Consider the following 13434-nt stretch of genomic DNA (forward strand, 5'->3'; position numbering starts at 1 on the left):
ATTAATGTTGCCAAACCACGCTTTTTTGAACTAAAAACTTGAATTAGGGGTAATTTTATTTGATAAAATTGAGTGTGATGTATTAAAAATACATGAAATATAAAAATTTTTGGCATTCGGTTTAATAAAAAAAAATGCACAGTAAAATTATGATGAATTCCAAATTTACTCTGTACATCATTTATGTTGTATTAAAAGTTCTCATATTTTTAGCCAAATTAAAAATACACCACAAGTTGACTTAGCTCTCTCCAATGGTCATTGTGCATAAAATTAAAAAAAAAATGCATTATGGATGTGAAAAACATTGTGCATAATATTAAAAAAAAATTAGAAAGAAGATGCAACAAAATTAATTCTAAGTAAAAATATAATATATTTATCACAAATTACTGGATGTCTTTTCTTTTTCACATGATTGCAATTAGCTTGTTCTTTTTTATAAGATTAAGATAAAAATAAAATTATCTTGCTAAATATAATAGCTATCTCACATTTTCTCAAAATTTCTTTCTCATTATAATTCTAATCATAATGTACGTTCATAATGAATATTTTTTAATACTTATTTTATAAAATTAAAAGATCAATCCAATCACATGTCACAAAAAGTCTTCAAAGCATTGCACACTTAACTTTCATTTAGGCTTCTTGGGGCACTTTTCTTTTTAAGATGAGTTCAAATTCTTGAGAAATCAGTACAAATTCATTAAAAAAAAATCATCAAATTACATATATAGTTTCCTTTCTATGAAATTTAAGCTATAATTTGCCTCAGCAAACCCATATAGTCCTAAGCATCGAAGAGAAGAAAAAACATAAAAAAAAAAAGACATACAAGATAAACCAATCTATATGGTTTACATGATTCAATGTTACATTACGCTCTAAATGTTAATGTTTAAGCTTTAAGAAATGAGTCATTCTTCGTAAGTTGATGCGGTGACTTGTTTGTGTAACGGATTATATTATAAGCCCAAGCTCCGACAATCATCCCACAAATTGGACCAATCATATAAATCCATATCGATTCATACCGGTTCGCAATAATTGCTGGTCCTATACTCCTTGCAGGATTCATTGATGCTCCTGATATTGGTCTGCAATCAAAATTACATAATGAAAATAGAAAACTCAGAATCATTTATCATGCTTCAATTCACTACAACCAAATAAGAAGGGATGAGAATAATAATATAATTTTATGTCAAATTAGGCTTTGTTATAGGTGTCTTAGTCCAAATTGGCTTTGTTAGGCTTTGTTATAGGTGGCTTACAAAAAAATATTTTAAGGCTATAATGAGCCTAAAACTAAATCAAGTTTTGTATACAATAAATTCGTTGTCCAAAAGCATAAATGCATCTATACAACTAAATATGTGTAGATAGATGCATAGATGAATATTTGGAGGAACCTTTGTATTAATACACACATGAGGATATGCTTATATGGAAAGCATTTATATACGATCCAAACATGAGTTTGCTTTATTCCTTCTAGAAGCATCTCAATTCAAGTCCAAATCTAGTTTAATCTAATCCCAAGTTGATCAGATCATTAAACACTAATTCAAAGCCTATTAAAACCTATAAGGAAATTTTACCCTGCAAAGCCAACATTTAGCAGTACAGTGGCTCCCACAGCAATTCCTGCAAGTTCTCCAATCTGCAACACAAAATTCAATCAGCTACAATGTTTCAATTTATGCTTTCATGAAGAGAAATGGTGACTTACAGCTCTATTATCAGTGGAAACACCACAAATGACAAACATGAGGTAGAAGGAGATGATAAACTCCAGAACCAAAGATTGGAGATTGGAGCCTTTCGGAATTGTTCCTGCAAAAAGTTCTCGCCCACCACCAAATAGAATACGAAGCGTACTACTTGCTAGAGTTGATCCCAACACCTGTGCTGTAATGTAGACTGGTACCTGTAACAGGATTCAATATACATTTGATTTCATCATAAAGGGCAAGGAAATCTATCCTCTCCAAATTACTTAGATTTCTAAAAATTTATCGTTACATTTCTATGACCTCCATAGTATAATAATTTCTCAAAATCTATGATAATGGACCTGCTTCCATGGAAATCTTCGGCAACTGGCGAAGGAAATGGTGACGGCGGGATTGAAGTGGGCTCCGGAGATATGGCCGACGGAGTATATCATTACAGTAACGGCCAATCCCCACACGACGCATATCACTGGAAAGGTAACAGTACCATTTGTGCTCTTGTTCACAGTCACAGAAGAGCAGCCAGCAAAGACTATGAAGTAAGTGCCAAATATTTCTGCAATTATCTGCAATAAAATTCATTTGACCGCGATAACAATAGTGGCGAAGGTTTTTAAGAAAAAAAAATTATGCTAATCTTCCGAATTTTTCCTCGTTAAATAATTAAGAAAGACGAAGAAGAAGCTTGCCTTCTGCAGAAATGGAACGGAGATTCTTAAAGCAGAATTGTTATCAGATGATAATACATTATCATCTTCTCTAGAATTTGGTGGAATTCCCTCCTCCATTGATCTCTCAGTAGCCATCACTTCACACTCGTTCTTTCCCTTAATCTCTGCTTTGTGTTGCTTTGCTAGCTCCTATCTCTCCCCCAGCTATTCTTTCCTATCTATTTATTGATACTCAAACGCGGAAGAAGGGAGAAAGACTCGGAAAACTATATGATTTTTATCACCGACTTTTGATTTTTTTAGTAGAAAATTAGCATTATTAAATTGGCAACAACCTGCTAAAACATTTGCATGCATACGTACCTAATATGAAACATATCATGCGGATTCTTGCCACTTGGAATTTAACTGCAAATTTATTTGCTTCCCGCCATTCATTTTGCTGATGAGTATGACTGAATCCATGAATGGCAAAATAATAAGAACTTTAGCACAACAATTTCCAGATGCTTCGCATAATGTGATTGACTTTGTTTGGGACGTATTTCTTATTGTTTTTTTAGGCATCTTCTTAGTACAAAAATTTTAATTTTTATACTAGAAAGCAGCTTCGCTTCGCTTGCAACAACTTTCTTAATGCTGGTTAAAGTTTTTTTTTTGTAAATATTTTTTAATTTTTTAACTAAAAAACTACTTTAAAAATCCATCTTAAACATATTTTTAGGCTTTGTTTGGGACAGCTTTATACATATACTTTTTCTCTACTTTTAAGAAATTTTAATACTAAAAACTAAAAAGTAGCTTTACATAGCCAACAAATTTTAAGATTCACTCTCATCTCGACAACAGAGCCCTGCATTGGGCACCCATATCCACACCCACCCACGTACCCACCCATACCCAATGGATATGGGTGGGTACTCAATATGGTGGATAAACCCTCAGGGAGATCATCCAACCCATCTTCGAGGAGAAGTTCGTGCTCCAGCCCGTCCATGTCGTTGCGACGATGCTCGACCCGGTCATGAAGATGCGTTTGCACGGGTTGAACATCAATGTTGATTAGGTTGACGAGGCCAAGGAGAAGTTGAAGACATATATGATCAAGTACGTCCATGGCCTTAACTCAGTCATCGATGAAGATGACGATGGCATAAGGTGCCGCCGGCTAAGAAGACACGGATAGACACCACCGCCTCCTACTCAGTTTACGATGACTTGCCTAAATATGATGATTAGCTTGAGATGGCCACCAACATTGCCCCTACTAGCTTGCAAGTCAAAGCCGGCCTAGAGTTCACGGCCTACATGGCGCATAAGGTCAGCCTGCAAGAACAATTCCACTGTCCGAATGATTTCCATAATTTCTGATTATGAAATGTTTGATTTGAACTTGTTTGTGTTCGTTTTTATTTGAGACAACCTTCTATTATTTTTTAAACTAAAATTTTATTATAAATATTTTTTGAATTAAAAATTTTAATTCTAAGTTATTATTTAAAAAAAATAAGAAAATTATTCCAAATGAAACCTTCGATTAAATTATTTTTAAAAAATGTTAGATTTTTCAAATAGATTTAACATAATTTTGAAAATAATTCTAAAACTTTTTTTTTCTGAATACTCAATTGCCAGAACATCATAATTATATTAAAATTTATGCTCATTCGTATAAATTTTTTGGTGTCATATTAAAAATATTTTAGAAAAACTCAAATAAAATAAATAACAGTTCAAATGGTTAACTTCATATTCTCATTTAATTAATATGATCAAAACCTACTCGAGAGAAAGGAAAAAAAATGCATGTAAATTATTTTAAAGAATGAGTCTAAAGTGCCACCTGTCCTTGAAGTGCTCAACGACCTTTCGTTGCAACGCAATGGTTGCAGTTAGATTTATTTAATATTTCATTAGTTAAAACTACTGCCGTTTGTGGTTCAAAAATATGGTTATAGCTCCCGAATTAAAATATAAGAGCGGTACCGAAACAATAAGTGGGTGATCTGTGCCTTTACAAAGGTGACCTACATGTTCATTTTAAACTATCAAAATTTATTCGGAAACAAAGTTTGAAGACCACATTAACGGTAAAATTTGTAAATAACAATAAACTAATCAAAATAATTTTAAACATAAAAATAGTTAATTTTAAATTCAAAAAATTTAAATTATGGCTCTAGTAAAATTAATTAAATAACGGAATATTGATTAATTTTAAATAGTTCGAATTGAAACTTCTTGGCTTTGACAACCTGTCACTTGAACAATATGCTATATATATTTCATGACACTATTAAAAATTATTTGCGTTAATTTAATTATAATATTCATCGCCAATATGTGTTATTATTAGCCATTACTTAGAGCTGTTAGAATTTCGGTCGCTGAACAAATGTCTCCCCGTTTTGTACAGCCAACTAATGCTCTCGAATAGTTAGTAAAATTATTATTATTATATTTTGCTGACCCGTTTCAAACAAATAAATAGGTAAATGATACTCAACTTTGCGCGTTGGGAGGCGACGAGAATATTAGTTCAAAGTTTAACATATTTTCTAATTTATTGTTTATTATTTTCAAATGAGTTTTACTCCCAATCTCCAAAATAATAATGTTGTAGTAAAAGTGCTGATATTTAGAAGAAAATATAACGTGAACTTAGCAAATATGATATTGCAGAAATTCATAATAACAACAAATTTTTACCGCAAAGAAATTAAGGAAGTAAGAAAGCCGTCCCAAATCAAACTTAAGTAAAAGAGATAAAATTGTTCTTCATAAATATGTTGGGGAATGCATCAGCTTCAACAACATAAACAATGAAGTTTTATCATCAAAATCACAGTTTCTCAACATAATTACCCTTATCGTTTCATTCACCGTGAAGGAAGTGAATTTGAATACTAAACTCGTAAATGTTTCTAGACTCTTTATCAGAATAAAAAACATTGCTTGAAGAGAGATGCGAACAACAAGAACTTGGAATAGGAGGAAAGAATAACTTCAAAAGAACTCTTAAGCACTGAGAGCCCAAGTTAATTAAGAAAATTCAAAACCAACTGCTTTGATTGCATATGAGGATCAATGCCTCCTTTACTTCTAACTACATATTTCTTATTTGGTTGCTTCACATTTGTTGCATCGGGACGGATTGGTTAGTGATGCTTCTTACTCTCAGGATTATGAATGCCGCCTAAGAAGGCATTTTTATTGATATTTCTTAGTAAAATTTTATTGGGTTTTTCTTTTTACGGTTGACGATTCCTTGTTGTTTTGACACCAATTATAGATCTTGTAATCGTCTAAAAATGCCCCTTCTTTTTATATTTTTATTCTTATGTTGTTGGTTCGTGTTCTATAATCTGCCTATTTCTATAAGCATAAGCAGACATATATTTTGTCCCACATATACTGTTTGTCTCTTCCTTCTCACAGCTACTCTTATATATAGATATCCTGTAATATACTTTTGATATGAATAATAATATTTGCTTTTCCTTTCATCTTCTCTGTTAGTCTAAGTTCTTCTCCTTCCTACTTCGCCACTCTCACATGGTATCAGACTGCTAGGATGAGGGATAACGAATCAACCTCCCTCAGCCAACCCGACTCCACTACCACCGCGTCTAATGGCCCTCAGGAACTCCTCATCCTGCCGACATTGAAGTTCATCCTCTCCAATATCAAGAATCTGATTCCTTACACCCTCACCGTTGAGAATTACATGTTATGGCGGACACAAATCTATCAACATCTATCTGCAAACGGGTACGCAGACCATCTCACCGGTAATGCCGAACCCCCACCAGAAACTCTTTCGGCTGATCTTGCAAAATGGCGCCTCGTCGACACCAATCTCATGTCAGCCCTCTTCTCCACAATCTCTCAGACAATCTTACCGTATGTCATCAACGCCACCTCCGCCCACGAAGTTTGGACGGTTCTTGAAAAACGTCTTCAAGCATCCAGCCGCTCACGGATAATACAGCTCAAGAACGAGCTTCACCATATCCAAATGCAAACTCTCAAGATGCAGCAATATCTGGCCAAGGTAAAACAGCTCGTCGATTCAATTGCCGCGTCTGGCAACAAGATAGATCCCGAAGACATTATCCTGTACACGTTAAATGGTTTACCCGCCCAATACAATTCAATCAAAACCTACATACGATCATCCTCTATTCCCGCCGACCTTGATTCTCTTTATTCGTTACTCTGCAATGAGGAGCTCCACATCAATCAAGAACTCAAGAAAGAACCGTCTCAGCTGCCTGTTGCCCTCTACACAAACAAATACAACCCCAATCGTTCCAAGAACTCCAAACGAACAACTCAGTACCGCAACAACAACAACCGCTCATCTCCTGGAACTGATCAACCCGCTACTTCACATACAGGACTGAACATTTCAAACAACCAACGTCCGACATGTCAAATTTGTGGCAAATCCGGCCACACTGCCCTCACACGCTGGCATCGGTGCAATATGAACTACAATTCTACCCCCAATTCAACACCCCGAGCGAACCTCGCTCAATCCACGCCAGAAGACTGTCAAAGCTGGATCTTGGATTCTGGCGCTACCACCCACATGACTTCGGACGGTACCATCCTTCAGAATTCAAATACATACCAAGGTTCGGACTCTGTTTCGACAGCTAACGGTTCCACTATGTCCATACAAAATTACGGTCAAGGTTTGCTACCACTGCCCAATACTCCGCGTAAGCTTCACCTCTGTCATCTTCTTCATGTCCCCGCCCTCACACACAATTTGCTTTCAGTTTCCAAATTAACAAACGACAATGCTATTTCGATTACATTTGATTCTAATGGCTTTCATGTTAAGGATCTACAGGATCATCAAATCCTTCTTCATGGTCGTTTGCATAATGGAGTTTACGAACTTAAGCTTGCACCTGATCGTAACTTGCGGGCACTTCATACCACGGTTCGCACACCGACTACTTGGCATGCTCGTCTCGGGCATCTGAATCCCCACATCTTTAACGTTCTTGCTTCGTCTAATTCTGCTTTCAATAAAATTACTTCAGATTTTTGTTGTATTTCTTGTCAATCGGCCAAGAGCCACAAACAGAAGTTTTGTAACAGCAAATCCGAAACAAATAAACCGTTTGAGTTGATTCACTCGGACCTATGGGGACCGGTTCCTCAATCCGAGCACACTACTTTTCGTTATTACGTTGTATTTATAGATGATTTTACTCGTTATAGCTGGGTATATTTCATGAATTCAAAATCTGAAACGATTAACTGTTTTAAAAGTTTTCTCAGTCTTATCAAAACACAATTCGACTGTATACCAAAATGCTTTCGCTCAGACGGTGGCGGCGAGTTCACAAGCACTGCTTTCATTTCCGTTCTCCAAGCTCACGGCATACTTCATCAAATAAGCTGTCCTCGTACCCCAGAACAAAACGGCTTAGCGGAACGCAAACATCGACATCTCCTCGACATCACCAGAACGTTGCTACATGCGGCAAACCTACCGGACAAGTTCTGGCTAGAAGCCATTGCTACCGCCAATTATCTTATTAATCGGCTACCATCCAAACCATTATCACTGAAGTCTCCCTACCAAATGCTCTACAATGTTACCCCGGACTACTCACACTTACGAACATTCGGCTTCCTCTGTTTTCCCTGGTTACAACCATACACGCACAACAAGTTTGAACCAAGATCTCAACCATGTCTATTTCTCGGATACTCACCTAACCACAAGGGATACAAATGCTATAACTTGAGCAACAACAAGATTCACATATCCCGGCATGTGCAATTCTACGAAAATATTTTTCCGTTGCATAACAAATCTACCTCGGATTCACTCAGCTCGCAGCAAATCAGCCCCGTTACTCCCCCTTTACTACTAGTGCCCACTTCTGCAACCTCCACAACTACAGGTCCCACATAAGACCACTCGAGACTCACTGATTACAACTGACCCTCCTCATGCAACAAACGCTCAGACTCATCAGCCCTCATCGAGCTCGGAGCCAAGCCACAACGTAGCACAGCCAATCCATCCTATGCAAACAAGATCAAAGTCAGGAATCACAAAACCAAAGCGGCTACTCTCCCTGCTTAGCGATTACGAACCGCTGAAAACTCCCATAAATTACAAGCAATCATCCAAACATAAAATATGGCAGGATGCAATGAATACCGAATATCAAGCACTTCTCAAACAACAAACCTGGACACTTGTACAACAACTGGCTAACAAACCGGTTATTGGATGCAAATGGACCTACAAAATCAAGCAACTCCCAAATGGCCAAATCGATCGATATAAGGCACGGCTTGTTTCACTGGGATATGCTCAAACCTTCGGTCAGAACTACAACGAGACTTTTAGTCCCGTAGCAAAAATGGTAACAATACGCTTACTTTTAAATCTTGCAATCAACCGTAATTGGCCTATGCTACAGCTCGATGTCTCCAATGCATTCCTCCATGGCGATCTCCAAGACGATATATATATGAGTCAACCTCCAGGATTCGAGGACCCTCTCCGTCCGGATGCCGTTTGTAAGCTACAAAAGTCTCTCTACGGTCTCAAACAGGCACCCCGTCAATGGTTTCAGAAACTATCAACGGTACTTCAATCAAACGGGTTCAGGTGTAGTCGTTCCGATCCATCCTTGTTTATCTTTACAAAACTTCACACTCGAATCTACATTTTAATCTATGTTGATGATATCATTATAACAGGAAACGATCAACAACACATTCAAACGATCCTCGCCGAACTCCGATCTGCATTTGCCCTCAAACAATTAGGACAAATTTCACTTTTTCTTGGCATACAGGTGACTCGATCTAACAAAGGATTCTTTTTATCACAGGCACATTATGCTCAGAAACTACTTGAAGACGCCGGTCTTTCAACTTGTAAACCGGCACCTACCCCTATCGCTCCTGCATCCAAACATCAACTGCCAAACAGCCAACCTTTTCAAGACGCATTTCTCTACCGTCGGCTAGCTGGCGCTCTTCAATACCTTTCCATCACACGACCTGACATTGCTTTTGCAGTTAATCAGGTGTGTCAACAAATGCAGACTCCGACCGACCATGATTTTCAACAACTTAAACGCATACTTCGGTATGTTAAAGGCACTATTTCCTATGGTCTACCGATCATAGCCGGCGACACCAACCTTCGCACATTTGCTAATGCAGACTGGGCCTCGGACACCACCGATCGCAAGTCCATATCTGGATTCTGTACATTCATGGGACCAAACTTGATCTCTTGGTCGGTAAAGAAGCAAATTACAGTAGCAAAATCTTCTACCAAAGCCGAGTACCTCACTTTATCCGCTGCTACCTCAGATGTTCTTTGGCTACGACGACTTGCCGATGAACTCCAGCTGCCTCAGAAGGCACCGACCACGATCTTATGTGACAACATCTCCGCAATTGCAATTGCCAAGAATCCGGTGTTTCATGCCTGCACAAAGCACATCGAGATTGACTTTCAATTCATTCGTCATCACATCCTCAACAATAACATCTCCATACAACACATCTCGTCACAGGAGCAAATCGCGGACATCTTAACTAAGCCTTTTGCGTTCTCTCGGTTTGAATATTTATGTAACAAATTATCCATTCAGTCACCGAATGCATAATTTGAGGGAGAATATAAGCATAAGCAGACATATATTTTGTCCCACATATACTGTTTGTCTCTTCCTTCTCACAGCTACTCTTATATATAGATATCCTGTAATATACTTTTGATATGAATAATAATATTTGCTTTTCCTTTCATCTTCTCTGTTAGTCTAAGTTCTTCTCCTTCCTACTTCGCCACTCTCACAATTTCATTGATCAAAGCTAGACGAGGCCCTAAATTTTCCAACAAAAAAATGTATGTTTAACATAAAAATTAAAAAAAAAATAAATAAAATTTTCATTTTTACTTCGAAAAATTTGTCTTCATTATAGGAAGTCAAAATGATGCTCATATCTATTGATCTGTCAAACTAAATTTTGATGAAAGTTAACTTCAAAATGAAAGATAACTTCAAAGCAAAGGATAATATTTCATAAATGACAAGTTTAAATTAACAAAATAAAAAAGTTAGATCTGAATCTAATGATTTTATTTTTCATTCCAAATACAGGAGAAACAAAAAGAGAGATTTTTCAACAAGACTTTTCTTCTGGACTTTTGAGTGAATTAAAAGCAAGCATACACACCAAACACATACTAAAGATTCGAACCTAAGATCTTGATGGGTAGCCAAAACTCCCTAGATCAAGAACTTGGCTATAACATAAGATTAAGTAAAAGAAAGGGACATAAACTAAGTGCCATTGAAAAGGTACCCAACTTCATTGATTGAATCCAAGTTCACAAAACACTGGGAACTTTCAACTTGTAAGTTGTCTGCTAGGGTTTCTCGTGTTTCCTCGAGCGGCCCTCTTGGGGAGATCTCTGTGCTGTTGCGATATGCTAGTGTGAGCTTGTGGCTTCAATCAAATAAGCATCGATCCTAGAAATTTCAGGGAAGACCTCTATTACTTTGGGCTTTTGTTGTTTCTTTCCTATGGGTGGTTTGTTTACTCCTTTCATTGACTCATCCTCTATCGGGGCTTCCCACTGGTAGATTAGCAACAAATTAATTTACTCTCACAGACCCAAGCTTTTTAAACTCTATTAATAAAACTCAATCTTTCAAGGATGTTATATCTTGATATGGATCTTCCACTTCTTTTACAAATCTCAATCCCACCACTCATTGTGGCATGACTTTCTTATGGGTCTCAGAAGAGGAGGTGTTGGCTTTGGATGCTCCATTTCAATTTGTGGTAGCTGATAAATTTATATTGCAAAGGCCTAAACTCGACCACATTTGTCAGTTTTTCTTTAATCTTAAACTTTCTTATGGCTTTTTGGTTACTTTACTTGATCCACGCCATGTGTTGATAAAAATTGAAAATGGTTTGGATTATAGCCATAGATTTGGCTATATATCTTACTACATTTGAATTGTTATCTGAAGCTGATTAATGGTCCCATTTTTATGATATTTTAATCAAATATCATATTATTCCTATTTTGATCTCTTTTCTGAGCTTTATTTGATTTTTTCTCACCAAGTATTTGGCATGGCTTAGGGAACCTTTTTTGTTGTCCTTTGCAAGTTGATAATTTTATGGAAGTTTGTTTTAGGCCTTCGGTTGTAAGAGTTTTGGTTTAACTTGACATGAGGCCGGCGTTGCCACTGAAAAAACACATACCTGGAAAAAGAACGTCGGGAGGAGGCGTCAATTCCAGCCACCACCTCTCGGTCTTGAAGGTTCGCGCTCTCGTCAAGGGCTCCTCCGGTTCTTCACCACCTGCAAAATCTTGTCAGGATACAGAAAGAAAACAGAGAAAATAGAAAAGAACAGAGCTTTATTATCGAAGGATAATTTCCTTTTACAACTCAAATCTCCAAAAAAATCTACTTTGTCCTTCTAAGGAGAACTATTTATACACATAAGAGAAAATGGAAAAACAGAGCTAATGGCAGGCTATACTGCCGGCACACAAACAGAGCTACACAGGCATTTTTAAATGCCTTAAGTAGACGCTCCGGCATCATGACATCACTAAACAATACCCTAATTCCATCTAGTTAGGCCATGAAAAGTATGGTTACATTTAAAAGGTTGTTATGAATGATTTTCTTACTTTTTCTAATCACTATAAAACTTTGGGCCATAACAAACTTTAGTGTTATCATTTGAGTTCTAATTTGTGAAAGGTTTAATCTATTAAGGTTAAACTAGATTTTATTTTAACTATTATTGAAACTAATGAGACTAATGAACCTAGTAATAATATTTCTATACCTATTATTAATCCTTCTAACACTCTTTGTAATCCCTCTAAGAACTTCAACCCATCTCTTGTTAAAAATTCTGAACTAGTAGTCCTTTAAACGGGTATTATAAATGATGGCAATAAGGTGATTATTAGTGATTTTACTTCTATTGATACTTCTATTTCATTAAACTTTTCTAATATGGTCCTCTTTATTAATTTACCCATTTTAACTTCTTTTTTTAATTCATTAAATGATCTTGTTGTTGTTGGTTATGAAGGCCTGATTTGTGATAGCTCGTTCCTTTGATTTGCCTCTCTAGATTTGAGTTTTTCTCCCAGGATTGTCCGGGATGATATTGAGATCGTCTGGGACGATCAGTGCAGTGAAACAGCTGATTTTTTTGGAATGGGATCGTCCAGGCCGTTTTTGGATCGTCCTGGGACGATCAGATGAGACAAAAATCCCGAGAGCAAAACTGAAATTATCGGCCTAAGGAATCGTCCTGGACGATTGGATTTTGTTCACATCGGCCAGGACGATGTGGCGATCGGCCGGGCCGATCAGGCTTATGTTATAAGGAAATCAGCTCGTTTTGAGGAGAGAGAAAATCATTTTATAAAAACAAAAATATCTGAGGAGAGAGAAAGAGAAGGAAAGCGAAGGAAAAGTTCATTTTTGGAGGCCGCGGAACGCTTTTCGTCCGTCGCCGCTGTTGTGCAATTTGTTTATCTCGCTGTAAGGACTCCGAATCCTATTTCTATTTTCGAAGATGTTGACTTTTGGTCGTTTTGTGCTCAGATTTGTGTTTTCGTTACCGAAAAATGAGCACCGTTTTGTATTGACACAACTTTCACCGCACAACTTTTAATATGTTATAGATATGAATATTCTATGCGATTTGATTATTTTCTGGAATGATTTCACCGGTTATTTTGGGTTCTACGTGATTTTGATCGAATAGAAAAATATCATGATGTTTATTGATGTTGATTCAGTTGAGTAATAGTCTTATATTATTGTCGTGAATATTCTATTATAATTTGGTGAATTGTGATTTTGTAGGATTTTTGTGTAAATTCCATATACTGCCGTTATGCCGCTGGATTTTCGTACGATTTCCGATTTTCCTGAAATTGATGATTTGAATGCATATGAATGTGACTATCTGAT

At 36.7% G+C, this 13434-nt stretch overlaps 1 protein-coding gene across 1 annotated transcript; it reads right to left on the bottom strand.

Moving 5' to 3' along the window:
• Positions 1–901: 901 nt before the first annotated feature.
• On the bottom strand, positions 902–2545 carry LOC110115126 (aquaporin NIP1-1). The gene is made up of 5 exons (XM_020848262.2): positions 2429–2545; positions 2081–2305; positions 1736–1933; positions 1605–1666; positions 902–1100 (listed from the first exon to the last, which is right to left on the bottom strand). Exons 1-5 carry the CDS (start codon positions 2543–2545, stop codon positions 902–904), a joined length of 801 nt encoding a protein of 266 aa, XP_020703921.1.
• Between the last annotated feature and the right edge of the window lie 10889 nt (positions 2546–13434).

The sequence above is a fragment of the Dendrobium catenatum genome, unplaced genomic scaffold (assembly GCF_001605985.2).
Source record: "Dendrobium catenatum unplaced genomic scaffold, ASM160598v2 fragScaff_scaffold_621, whole genome shotgun sequence".
NCBI classification, from domain to species: Eukaryota; Viridiplantae; Streptophyta; class Magnoliopsida; order Asparagales; family Orchidaceae; genus Dendrobium; species Dendrobium catenatum.